The sequence below is a fragment of the Protopterus annectens genome, chromosome 3.part0, assembly GCF_019279795.1.
Source record: "Protopterus annectens isolate FY-2018-M chromosome 3.part0, PAN1.0, whole genome shotgun sequence".
In the NCBI taxonomy this organism is placed as follows: Eukaryota; Metazoa; Chordata; order Ceratodontiformes; family Protopteridae; genus Protopterus; species Protopterus annectens.
In genome coordinates, this window is record NC_056731.1 from 938,350,728 (window position 1) to 938,365,435 (window position 14,708).

Below are 14,708 nucleotides of genomic sequence, written 5' to 3' on the forward strand. Positions count from 1 at the left end.
CCTTCAAAGGGAGAAGGACTACTGATGGGATGCCTGTCATAAAAGGGGGAGATCTACCTGTCACACATGCCTATTGCATGCCGGCCCCATGGAGCAGAATGGGTTTGTGCAGGGAATTAAGGTCTTAAAAGCTTTGAAAAATGATTTCCTGACAGGGTGATGGCGCTGCTTCCACCATTCAGCCCCTGCCTCAGGAGAACCTAAAGGTCTATTTGGGTAGGAGGCTCAAAGGCCATCAGGTGTCATTTGCCAAAAAGTGTAACAAAAAAAAGAAAAACTTTGGATCCAAGCACGCACATTGTTAATGTTCAGTTAGTGAGATTGTTGACAGCCTGTAAGTGCAGCTTGCCACTGGGACATGTGAATATGTAAGTCATCCAGTTATCTTTTCACAGTGGTTTGCAGAATTCCCCTCTTTTGTCTAACGTACTGTTGGCATTGTGTCCCTTCTCTAGGTCCCTAACTTAGTGGAGATCCCTTATAGTTTGCAGGCCGGACTTAACCTGTTACATTTAAGATCAAGGCATATCCTTACTGTATGGGTATGTCATTAGTGAGGACACACATATGGTTCAGTATACAGCCTGTGAAATTAATAGACTTCCTGGAAAAGGATCAAATATAAATAGGATTGGAGCAATGAGCAACTGTATGCACTCTTCAGGCACTTATGCTAGAACTATGAAACTATGTTGGTGCCAGCTCCTGTGTTAATCTGATTAGACATCTGGTCATAGTGTGGTACCTGAACAAATTGTGCTTATGGGAGCAGACATGCAGTCATTTTACAGAAAGCTGTGAGAGTCTGACACTGGACCCGGGAATAGGAGATTTACTTGGTGGCAGTCCGTGTACCAAAGACAGGAGGCATCTTTGTAAAGTGACAGAATCATCATCTCTGTCTTTTGTTGGATGTTTGCATTCATCAGAGTATTTCTGCCTTTCTGTCATTACAGATTGTGAAAACACAGTTTTTCCTTACTTATACTTACATGGAGAGTATCAAAGGAAGTGGACAGTAAGTGTATTCTCCCTCTTTTACAACCCACATAAGCCGATTGTTTACATTCTTGAATCAGCTTCGAGCCATAATCAGATTTGAAACAGCCTTTTCACCCTAACTGCTCTATGAAAGTACAAACTAGTTCACGATCTGCTACCTTTTGCGAATTCTTTGCCTCCATAGCTTTCTGCATTTGTGCTGTCTCTTGTTGTTTCAGAAGAGGGATCACATATTTTGTTGGTAGCTCACAAACCAGTAGTGTTCTTTACTTTATTTTTTATTTATTAATTTAATTAAATTTGCTAAATGCACGTTTCTCTATCTGGATTGTTTGTACAGAGCTATTATTTCTGTGTTCAAGCTTCTCAGCTATCAAAACACTTACTTTAGTCTTATCTAGCCTTTATAATTCGTTAGAGGCTAAATTCTGGCACAGCCTAAAGTACAGAACAATTTCTGAAGCAAGCTAGGCCTCCTGTCTGTAGGGCTTGAATGTTATAGTTAAGAGCCTGTAACTATTCCTTCTTTGAGCTTTACCCTATGAACAACTCTGAAGTACATCTGAAAAAAATTCTCTTCTGACTGTTATATCTCCTAGAAAATTTTTAGATGTTCATTCAGGCTTTGATGAGTCAGAACTCTGATTGTCCTCATAAACCACATTTCCCTTTGAACTCATTGAAAATATTGCTCACTTCTAGAGCAGAAGTATAAGACTTTCACACACTTGATTATACACAGCTATGCTTCTTTCTGGTCTGAGTGAAATGTTTTGTCAAACATAATTAAATTTTCTGATGTGTAAGGTTTGCTATACAGCATCTAAGTAGTTAACCACCTGTATGATTTTTTTTTGACACAGAAGCATGTAGGCCACTTAGTACTGCTGTCAAAGGTTACTATGCTAGAAGGACTGCCTCCAATACACATTTCACAACATGTCCATGGCTACCTGTGCTTACAAGCTTGTCATTTTAGGGTCATATGTTCAGTCTGGGCCTTTTTTCCAGAGGTAGAACTTTCTTTTATTAATCTGTTCTGCAGGGCAGTCTGTCTTGAACCATTCACTGCTGCCTATCAAAGTATCTTCTAGATATACTTTGAGCTTCTTTGGAATCTTCTCCATTGGCTTGTTTTACTCCAGAAGGCATTTTGAAGACTGTTCTGGTATGAGAGCTCCCCATATTGAAAATGTTCGTAGGGGGACATTTGGAGGAGTTACCTTATTAATCATTTTGACTCCTTATATTGTGTTTGCACACTGGGAACCAAGTTTACTAAAGTATTTACTTGGAAGAACATTTGTGATTCTGTGTGCCGCCTTAAATTAATTTTCCCTTGCAGTAATGCTATTGGGTTTGACTGGAAGGTTGAACATAGTGCATCAGAGATGTGTGTGTGTGTGTGTGTGTGTGTGTGTGTGTGTGTGTGTGTGTGTGTGTGTGTGTGGTTTATATTTGAGCGTGCCCCTTGACCCAGATGCAGCATTCACATTGGCAGAGGCTTCTATTGATTCTGATGCTGACAAATTTGTAACTGGGTAGATTCCAGCTGAAGAGAAGAGCCTGCTTGAGTGGCCTACATCAGAAGTCCATGTTAAGAATCTTGATATATACACAATACCAATACTGGAACTTTCCAGGAAATTAATTTGAAGTTGGCTGTGTACCTTGTTCATCTTTGCCATATAAGGCGTCCTATATCAAATGTAAATAAATGTCACTGGCAAGTGTGTGTTTATTATGTAGGTTTTTTGTTTTTCCTGTTTCTATCCAGGCCTGTGTGTCAGTCCTAAGCAGTGATGATTTATCTGGACATATTCCTTATTGTCTGTATGACTGTGCAGGTCTTAAACATTGCAGATAAGTAAAGATGAGAAATGTAACAGTTATTTTTCTTCCTGTCTAGAGCTTCACTCAAAGTCTAAAGCGAAGAATGTCAATGAAGAACGTTTTGTATTCCTGTGGTGTAACGTATGAGATTGTATCCAACATACCAAAGGTAAAAATAAAATGACAACTCAGCAAATTGCTTTAAAACATTAATTTCTTCCATATAGACATTAGATTCGTAGTGCCAGAACCAGTAGATTTATAATTAAAACATATTAAAGTCTTCTGTCACATTTTAGTACCGATGTGTAATGAGTAATGCAAGTGTTTATGCAGCATTTCCTATAATTTTGAGTATTGCTTTTCGTAGTTTCATTCACCAAAAGGTAAAAAAAAAAGTAGAAACTGCTTGCAACCATGTAAAACAAGGATGTTCCTGCAAATGCATTACATTTGTGGATGCAATGTGATTGCTAGTGTCAGCTGCAGAAATGTTTGAAGCTAACACTTGTACTTAAGTTAACTTGTTTCAGCTTTCTCATGAGTGAGTTACTTGTCTTTTGCCATGTGTGACATCAGGTCTTTTATGTTGCAGACATTAGGTTATCCAAGTCCTTTCAGTGTAGTTCCAGGTTTGTTACAGTATAGGAATGGCTGAATGGGATGCATTTCAGCCAGTAATTTTGAATGTGTACTGTTGTCTAAATCACGTAAAAAAACTACTGTACTTTATACCCGGTGAGCTATATTCTTTGCTTTAATATATATATATATTGTTTTTTCCACTTCTTTCCTTGCAGTCCTGAAACCATCCAAACCCCATCTCCAGATCCAGTTTATTTTATGCTGCCACCACTTTAGCCTGTACTTTAAAAAGTACCTACCAGTCTTTTGTTTTCTGTGGAGTGTCTTACCTTGGACTTAGTACTTTAAAAAGTAGGTTATAAGGTATCCTGTACAGAGAGAAAAACATAAATTCATTGTAGTGGACTATGAACAAGAGACATGTAGGTTGCCATATTAGCAATGAGGAGTATTTTATACCATCACTGGAAATCTCATGTATGTTATAGCATTCATCAAAACAGATTAGCCACAGGGAGATGCACTGGTTAATTTTGGAATCTCTCACAGCTCTAGCATTCTGGGTTAATTTCTGATGCTGATTACTGTCTGTGTGAAGTTTTTTGTTCTCCCAGTGTCTGTTCAGCTTTTTCTCCATGTATTTGTTTCCCTCCATGTCTCAAAAGCAAATTGTCAGTTGGTTAACTTTAACCTGTCCAGATATAGATATAGTGTTTACCATATCCTTTGTGAATCAGGCTGAGACGGAAGAGTCCAGTATGACCAGTTCGCTTACTTGCTTAAAAAATGAATAACTTAAAAAATCTGAAAGTATTAAAGCCTGTCAGCATTTTAGGAACAGTGACAAGTTAAAAAAAATATTTAAAACTAGATCTTGTCAAAATAACACTCACCCACCCCCATAAACAGATGAATTCTTACACTGAAAATATATTGATATTTCAGACAAAAATTTAAATAGAAGTCCACATCTTCCAAGATGGCTGCACATTGATCAACAGGTTGATTTGATATATTCCAGTGTGAAAAAGGCCCAATTAAACTGTCATTTTTGATAAAGTTCAATCCGTGGCTAGTAATTACATTACCTGGATGGAAGCAAAGAAGAAATTTAGAGAATCCGAGAGAAAATCAACCAGAAAAAGGAGAAGTGAAAACTCTAGCTGGTAAGATTCTGCAGCTGTTCAGCAAAAAACACTCCTAGGTTTCACCTTTGGTACAGGAGAATGTTTCCAGTAATTTAGAAAAAAAAAATCAAATGCACTCAAGTTGTTTAAAAATAAGTGAAACATTGAAGGAGTATAGAAACTGAAATAATAAAAGGATTGAAAAATAGAAGCTTTAACTAGGTATTCAAATAAACTTTTAAAACTACAAAAATCAGAGTGCAAAATGAAGAAAGGCTGGCTGAGCATGAGGATTCTTGAGAAGTTTTTCAAAAATAGTGGCATTAAAAGACAGAATGTGCTGAGAAAACCTGAGATTTTCTGCAGTACCAGAGAAACTGGAAGGAACAGACTGCTTTAATTGTGTGAAATATAAATAACTGGACTGATGTTCGATAGCAAGAGTTGTTAATTGAAAGTTCACATGCTCCAAACCTGGCTATGTGAAAGCAGTCTGGATGAACTATATTGATAAAGATGCAAGCATACCAGCAGAAAATGTTGCTCCTGACAAAACTATGTTAGAAGGAAAAAGTATTAAAACTGGGGACAGCAGAGTGTTGGTAGACATTATTATTAACTGTTAAAAGGCAGACAAAGTTACGTTTATCCTTGCAGTCAAGGAATGTCAAGAGGCAGGTAATACAATTCATGCTGTTATATCCATCTGGATTAAAGACATTTTTCTTTATACAGAGCAGGCTAAGGAGGAAATAAAGTTTGTACAATAAAGAGTGAGCCAGCAAACAGGAGAACTTGCTGCTGCTCTTCTGACAACAAAGCTCACAGAAACACTTTATCAGCAAAAGCATTTCCATTGTTCTAAAGAAAAATGCTTGAAAGACAGAACAAAGCACAGGAACTGACTAGAAGAATCAGGAGTACGTTGGACTTTTGAGCCAGTGACTGGTGTTGGAGATGGAATGATCAGGAAGACCACCTGCAACACTGAAACTAGTGAATAAACAGAAGACTGTAAAGCTTCAATCCAACTGAATAAAAGGAATAGACGCAAAATATGACTTTGCAAGAAAAAGTAACTGAGGAAGCCTGGAATTGTAGACACAAGAATGATCAATTACAGGTAAATCCAGAGTAAGTAAGTACCCAGTCACAAAAAAACATAAACAAAACTTCTCAGGAAGCATGGAACTGCTGTATTCAGTCACAGACTTGTGCTTTAAGCAACGCAATCTTTTATTCGAGGCAATGAACTTTCACAACAAGCTTTCACATCACTGCTTTATATCGTTGTATGAAATCACATCAAATTGCTAAAGCTTTCATCCACTAGAACAGTACCTTACTGTACTGTGGTGGTTTTACTTTCAAAAAACTTTTATCCTGCCCTGGAAAAGCTTTCTGCTGTCTCCAATTCATTGATGTCGTCAAGGCCAATGAATATAGGTAGTTTTCTGGCCAATTCCCTCCCCAAACTGACATCACCACTACTGTGCTAAAAACCCACCTATGATGCGGGGCCTTCCCCTGCCTATACAGAAAGTAAAGGCTAGAACAAGGAACAGTACATGAGTCAAGTCTCCTGCTGTGAGCTGTCGGTCACAGCAGATAACTCAAATTACTCTTAGCACTTTGACCGCTAGGGAAGTTAGGTGTGAAGGGGGATGGGAGATGAGTCAGAGTAGTACAATTCAGGCTTCACAAAAGACTGCAGTTTAGCCATTCTAAAAAGCCGCAGCAGTAAAAAGCATGTTGGAAGTCTGTTCTGTGGCATTTGCACTGTTTGTCTTTTAAGTAATCATTGAACGGCATGAAATGATACTTAAAACTGACTGAAAGACAGCAGTGTATGGATGTAAAATCAATGCAGTGACTGGATCTTTAGGAAGAAAGAAGCCTGTATGATGCAATTTTTCTTTTTTGCAGACAAGCACTGCATTGTGGTATACCTAGAGGCAGACTAAATCAGAATTACTTCAAGATGCCAGACCCCATGTGGTCAGACTCAGAAATTACATATAAAAATATTAAAAAAAACTGTAAATAGTCACAGAGTGGTGTTAAAATGTAGGAAACACCAAACTGTGAAATAAGATGTTTTTTTGAGTCTGTGGATCCGGTTTTCCTTTGAAAAAAATACAAGACTCAGTAAGTTAAGATCATTATTTAACAAAATTAATTCCTTAAGTGCCTTGTTTTTATAAAAGTTTTAACAAAATTAATTCCTTAAGTGCCTTGTTTTTATAAAAGTTTTAAACTAACGGTGCCATTTAATCCAAGGAAATTTTTTGCCCTTAATTAATATATCTTTATTCCATATTTTCTGTAACTGTTTTCATATCACCACCTCTCAGTTTCACAAAAAGCACATCTAAATCTGCAAATTTAAATATACATTGTTCATAAGTTGCTTTTATGTTTAAATAATGCATTAGTTATAACTGATCTATCATCAGATAAATCATCTCCTGTATGGTGTTAATTTTCTAGTGGTTATTCTTATAAAGAAAAATGTCCATTCTTGACAGTTTACAGTATAACCCACATTTCATATCACAATCAGCATACACTTTAAATTATTTATTTGTTACTGGATGTATAAAATATATATTAACAAAAACTACATTCAGTGCAGCAAAAGGTACTTTTCCGTACACCTTGCTTGTTGTTCAAACATACATTCTGTTCCTTATAGCACATATTTTGTTTCAGATTTTAAACTTTCTTGTATGTGAAGGCCATTCTGTCCTGCATGGAATCTTTTGCTGCATCTAAATTCCTCAGAATATGCAAGTATTTACTATTTCTTGTACTAAATGTGAATGTGTGTTTGTTATATGTCAGTGAGATTATGAAGCTTTCTGCCCATTGTCTATTTTATTAGTATTCTATCCCTGTTCATAAAAATGGATCATATGTAATACTACTTTTCTGCCAGAATCTGTGCTTTCTTTTTTCTGTCATATTCCTGTTATAATCTCTCTCTATAACATTCCTAATCAATTCATCTAATTATGTAATTGCAATTAAATCATCAGTATTTAACATTTGTCTTTGGACTACATCATTAAAAATAAACAGGGCTGCAGTGATTATTTTAAGTATGGCTGCAGAACACAAAGCAAGAGGGGCAGGGATTTACTAGAAAAAAATGGCAAAGGAAACAAGGTATTGGGAGCAAATAACTAGAGAGGGAAAAGTAATAGAGCAGGATAAGGCCAAGGAACAGTTTGGACTGCAAGAGAGAGATTACCTTCTCTACCAGAGTTTGATCTCATAGTATAAGCAAAGAGAAAAGGATAGGGGAGTGCTAAGAGAAAGACCTGCTCTCCTGGAGTTTTAGTCAAGACTAGAGCAGAAGCTACTATTAAAGGCATAATAAGTAGGACAGATAAAATATTGCAAGATAACTATGAAAATCATTAGAAGGGAATGGGAAAAAAGACTAGAAAGGGAAATGGCCGTTTTGGGCTAATTCCTAGCTGTTTCAAGTCCCCTGTTTAAAAACCCGCCTTGGTGCGGTTTTTGTGCTTGTTCCGACTCAGCAAAGCTCCTTGTGGTCCTGCAGAGTTGTGCTAGCAGCAGAGAGACGAAAAAGAGTGACTGCTACCTGATTTAAGTACCTTTTACTGTCTTTACCTTTGCGACTGTCTATTCTCTCCGAAAAGCGAGTAAAAACTGCTCTTTTGTTAGAATTAAGCTTATTTTTTGCATTTATTTAATACCTGCACTTTAAAGTTTGTCTTTTTGTTGATTTAACTGTTGAGGCTGCTCACTCAAGTGCGCTAGCCTGTGTAAGCTATTTACTGTGCATTTTCTGTTGCCTGTTTAGAAAAAAAAAACAAAACAAATCGTTGTTTTCCCGCCTTTCCTGAGCTAGAATAGTCCCTAATACAGGTATTGCTGTATTCCAGACTTTAGAATAGTTCCTGTGTTGCCCATATCCTGACTTGGACAGAAGGAAGCTTCTTTGTTCACCAGTGGGAGTGGGGAGCTTTGAGCAGCCTATCTGTCCCTGGAGAAGTGATCTCAGCACTTGTTTATTGGCCATTTTGGGCTAATTCCTAGCTCTTTCAAGTCCCCTGTTTAAAAACCCGCTTTAGCGTGGCTTTGCGTGATTTTGCGCATAGCGCAGAATCGGGCAGCGCCGCCTAAACAGGTTTAAACTATTACCGGCTCCACAGAGTCTGCTCTTCACTTTTTCCCTTGGAACTGATCTGTATCTCAAAGGAAGCACTCTATTTTCACTTTATAGCCTTTCACTTGCACTTGAAATTTTAAAGCACTAAAACCTCTTATACTCTTCTAAATACTTAACTGATCCTCCTAGATCAGTCAAAAGTAGTAATCATAAATATCCTGACATGTCCAACGGTCAGTTTCATGTTTACTCTCCAGTCCAGCTGATGAATATGGGAATCTTACGGCAATGTTACAACTGCCTTATGTACACAGACAACCCTCTCCTCCTCCCAACAAACTCAAATATATGTGAGAGATGCAACTATATTGCCAAACTGGAGGCTGAGCTCTCTCGACCCATGTCTGGCACAGTCAATCAAGAGAAGAAGGTAACCACACAAACCACAAATCCAGTCTCACATAGACCTATAGCAACAACAAACCAAACACATAAACACACAAAAACATACTCGGAGGCTCTAAATAAAAATCTCCCTAAGCAGCAGAGACCTTCAGAGCAGACACCCAAACAACTGCTACCCCACAACAATACCTACATATCACATAGTCCACAAAGTCAGTGTGCCACACAGTCACAGCCCTTAAGGCTAAACAACACACCTAATACACTTGTAATAGGTGACTCTATAGTCAGACACACTGACGTCCCACTCACCAGGCTGAACAAGGAGAAGGTCACTGTAAGCTGTCTGTTGGGTGCCAGGATCCGCCACATAACACACGCACTCAGGTCACTCCAAAGCAAGTACAAATATGACTCCGTCATTGTCCATGCTGGTGTGAATGACCTGAGATGTACCTCCCTGGACTACATGAAAAGAGACCTAGAGGAGCTCTCTGATCATGTAGCCCAGGCTGGTATGACCCTGACCTTGAGTAGCATCTTATCCTCACCAAGAATGGTGCTACAGTATAAAGACAAAATGATAGGTTTTACCAATTGGCTAAAGTATTGGTGTCATTCAAAGGGGATCCAGTGTCTGTCAGCCTGGGATGACATGCTCGACAAGCCACGTTGCTTCGCTAGGGATGGCTTGCACCTGTCACCCCTGGGCTTTCGAATACTGGCAAAGGCTCTTGCACCCCCCATAGTGCCTTTTTTTAGGCAAGGCTCAAAAGACAAACCCACCTCCATAGACAATACAAGGAAAAAGAAACTAAGGGTAATGCTGCTCACTGCCAGAAGTCTAAACCTCAAAATGCACGCACTCGAGACTCTCCTCAGTATGGAGAACATCGATGTCTGTGCAGTAACAGAAACCTGGTTCAAGGCTCCCGAAAGCACCCCAGCACTACCAGGTTATACTTCATACCATGCTTTTCGGCGACAAAACTCTGACCGAACCACAAAAGGAGGGGGAGTATCCATATACATCAAAAATACCCACACCTCCAGGTTAGTAGCACTGCACAAAGCAACAGAAACCATCCATGTGCAACTAACAGTGGGCAAAACTGCCTTTCAGTTTATAGCCTGCTACAGACAACCCTCCCAAACTCAGGAACCCCACTAGGCCTTCCTGAGAACACTGGAGAACATGAAGGTCTCTCCAAACACCATTATATTGGGTGACTTCAACTACCCAAACATTGACTGGGTAAACTACTCAAGCCCACACACCCTCACCCAACGGTTCCTAGAATTTATAAACTCAAATGCTATGGAACAACTGGTCACCACCCCCACAAGAGGGGAAAACATATTGGACCTGGTCATCACAAACATAGGGACTCTATGTTCCACACCAGAGGTATTACCCCTCACTGATAAGGTCAGACCACAAATTAATATCACTGGACATCCATATCCTGTCCCCACCCCCAGCCAAGGTAACCACGGTGAAGAACTTCTCAAAAGCAAACTTCACACTTTTCAAAACTGAGGTGGTATCCTTTAAAACCCCTGGGCAGTGGAAAACATGGCTCAAACCGCAGAATCCTTCACAAACGCATTCTCTGGACACCTACAGGAATGTATGGATCGTGCTATCCCAAATAAAACCAAGACACACTCCTCCAAAGGCAGGAGACCTGCCTGGTGGACCCCGGCCTTAAATAAGCTATACAACAAAAGGAGGAAGCTACTACATGAAAGAGCAAAATCCCAAAAAGGGAAGGCATCTCTGATCAGTACTAGCAAGAAGCTACAATCCCTCATAAAATCATCTAAGGCTAGCTTCGAAAGAAAAATTGCACAAAATACTAAGGACAATCACAAGGTCTTCTTTAGTTATGTCAGGAACCTGGGCGGCAACTCCCAGATATGCTCCGAGTTACTGCAAAATGACAAAAAATACACTGAACCCACAGACATTGCCAATATCCTGGCAGACAGATTCAGTGCAAATTTCTCCCCCCCCCCCCCAAAAGAGCAAATCTCCATCCCAACAGAGTGTAGCCTCCCTGACATCACAGATGAACAGGCGAGAGCTGCCCTCTCCAAAGCAAAAAACAAAGCACAATGGGACCGGACGGTGTCCCGGGCTGCGTCTTACACGAGCTACAAGATGAACTTAACCCTCACATTAAGTCACTGTTCAAGCTCAGCCTTACCACAGGATATATGTACCCAAGGAATGGCGTTCAGCAACGGTGGTCCCGCTCCACAAGGGAGGTGCCACAACAGACCCCGGAAACTATCGCCCTATAAGCCTGACTAGCCTGGTCTGCAAAGCTATGGAGCGTATCATCATGGAACTCATAAACAATGATATCGGAAACCGTCAGACACTGGATCCTACCCAATTCGGCTTTGTTAAAGGCAGATCTTGCCTCTTGAACCTGGTTGACTTCTTTGAAACAGTTACCAGGGCCATAGACAAAGGGAAGGTAGTCCACACAGCCTACCTGGACCTCACAAAAGCCTTCGACACAATACCCCACTCAGGAATCACAAATAAGCTCACTAGCTTAAATATCAACCCCCTATGTCACAAGATGGGTTGCGAACTGGCTCAGGGATAGACTCCACGTGGTCAGAATTGCAGGTGCCTTGTCAGACTCTAAACCAGTCACAAGTGGAGTCCCACAAGGTTCAGTCCTGGGACCTCTCTTGTTCGGTATTTATTTCTCTGAGGTACAGTCAAACATGGGAGGACTATGGCTGACCAAGTTCGCAGATGACTGCAAACTGGGTGCCATAATAGACTCTCTCCGGCTGACACAAGCATCCTCCAAAAGGGTCTCACAGTGACAGATAACTGGTGCCAAAGCCATGGCCTGAAGCTAAATGCTAAAAAATGCATAGTCATCCCCTTTGGGAAAAACAAAGTGCCCACAGACTACCACATAGGAGGTAATCTATTAAGTACGGAAAAAGTAATTAGGGATTTGGGGACCCAAGTAGATAGTAATCTCTCCTTTGACAATCACGTTGCCAAAGTGGTTAGAAAGACCTTCTATATAGCTCACCTCATCACAAAAGGTTTCACATCTAGATCAAGAGAGGTCTTTGTGCCACTCTATTCATTACTCATCAGGCCCATAATTGAATACAATGCCCCATTTGGGATGTACCTTACCCGACACCTGCAGCAACTGGAAAGACCCCAGAAGTACCTCACCAAGAGGATCAAGGGACTCAAGCAGATGCCCTATGCAGTTTGGCTAAAGAAACTCCAGCTCTACTCAGTTGCTTACCGCCTACTCAGAGGCGATCTGTGCCTGACATATAAAGCCATGTCCAACCCAGAATTAATGGACATGCTCCACCTCAAGAAATCCAAATCCCTTAGAGCTACACGCTCCAGAGACTTAAACCTCAGCACAGAAATAAATAGGACATGCTGGAGGGACAGATTCATATCCCAGAGACTCCCTTCACTCTGGAACAAAATCCCAGTCCAGGTTAGGCAGAGCCCCTCACTGACCCTCTTCAAGAGAAATCTTGACGAGTGGATGGGAGATCGTAAGTATACCCCCGGGATCTCTTCTGGGTCCCTGCTAGACAGAGGCACAATAAACTAACCGTAAAGGGACTATATTCTGTGACCTACTATTCAAAGGCACAGTCTACAAATCTAAAAGGGTGGTGAAAGCCAAACACACTCTGGCTAGGCTTATAAATGCCCTAGGGCAGATAGCCTAGTATCAGCCTATGAACCTAATTACTAAGAGACAATGAGGTGGGCGTGTGTATTGCACCCAAGTATGCAACAGAGTCTAGAAGGTTTAGAATTTTTGCTTAGAAGTGTTTGCATATGTATTATTATACCTTGAGCAGGCTTTAGAAAAATTTTCCTCAGTAGATAAATGTGTGATGGGAAAGAGAAAAAGAGAAAGGTAACTAGGAACATTTTTTTTGGGGGGGTTGAGGGGTGTAATGCATTGCAGATCTTAAATTTCCTAGCGAGTATTCTGTCAGAAATGTTAGAGGGAGCAAATGGTTGTAACTACGGAAATTATTCTTTTCAACAGAGACACTGGATCTGAACTGCATATATATGTTAAGACCTTACTAAGTTTAAAAATGTTGGCTGTCAACAAAAGCAGTTAGAAGAAAATTTTAATCAAAATGTAGACCAGCTGTAACCGAAGTACTAAATATTGTAAAAGAAATAAAAGAACTGGAGGTTGGATCCTTAGAAAAGAGAAGGAGCAAATTACATACAAATAAATGGAATTTGTGGGAATAATATATGCAAAATAATCTTCAGGAGGAGTGAAGTTTAAAGGAAGGCTGAAATTGAGCAATTTATGTAATGTGTTGTCCAAAATGAGGTAAACATATATGCAATTTATAGTGCATGTAATTTAAATATATTAATATGGTTTGTTTTCTTTTATATTAATGTATGTCTAGCAATGTTTTAAGTGAAAATTTAATGAAGGTGTTTAAAAAGAAGTCTACATAGTGTTGAAAGATGAAGCCCTGACTGAGACCTAGGTATTCCAGGACTGATTAGCAGTGCAGGCGTAGGAGGGAGCTGAATGGTGAAGGTGTGAGTTAATAGCCATTGTCAGCACACCTATCTAAGAGTTGGAGGTGTTTGTGGCTCGCTACTTGAGTAACATTTAGTGGGAGCACTGTGGGTGTATTACTTGTAGGGCATGCACTGGCCTAAAGCTGGGGATCAGCATATGGGCATAGGCATGCATTCTCCATACAAGCAGTACTAAATGAGCTAGATTTGAGCCACTGCAGGATTAGGAGCTCCAATGAGAGGAAAGGGAGTCCATCATATATGTCAGTCTAGGCTGCTCTTTACTTCCTATCTCTTGCATTTCCAAGAAGCAAGGGGTCCCATAAGGCCTTCCAGCCATGGAATGAATGGTCCTGCATCCATCACCTCACAAGTGGGGGCTAACTGTAGGGACTGCCTTTGCCTCTAACCCCAGCCCTACATCTTACCTTATAAAAACTCTTTCCATAACACTGCAGCATACACAAGATACTGATATTCATCCACATAACACCACACATGTTCAGCACTAAATCCCCTTTCCTATCCCTTACTGTAACCCTAACCTGTAAACACTGCACACATTTCTGCCTCTTAATATCTAAACTTTTGGTATGACTGAAACTTCACAAATTAGCATTCAAAACACACTCATTCATTTGTACACTTTTTTAAATTTTCACACAGTCAAACCAATGACAATTGGAGAAAATGAACATAAACCATGAGTGCTTGTGTATGGGTGTGTATATAAATATATGTGTGTGTGTCTATGTATATATATATATATATATACACACACACACACACACACACACACATATACACATACAATGTATCTAGTTTTGAAGAAAGGTAATATCTGGCAGGTTCCAGTTTTTCAGTTGTAAGGAGAAGATTGTTCCATGATCTTGGAAGGTGATATATAATGCATCTGTCATGTTTTCTTTTATTGATATTTATTTTTAGTATGACATTCGTGATCTTCTGTTGGCTCCCTTAGTACTGCATTCAAGGCATAGAATTTCAAATTGAATTTGATCATGTCCCCTTCAAC

At 39.8% G+C, this 14,708-nt stretch overlaps 1 protein-coding gene across 1 annotated transcript in view; it reads left to right on the plus strand.

Moving 5' to 3' along the window:
* KIF13A (kinesin family member 13A) overlaps positions 1-14,708 on the plus strand; it is a 2,301,375-nt gene that overhangs the window by 1,764,476 nt on the left and 522,191 nt on the right. The window contains exon 22 of the mRNA XM_044065730.1: positions 2,912-3,004. Within this exon, the coding sequence (XP_043921665.1) occupies positions 2,912-3,004 (93 nt within the window). The remainder of the gene's footprint in view (positions 1-2,911; positions 3,005-14,708) is intronic.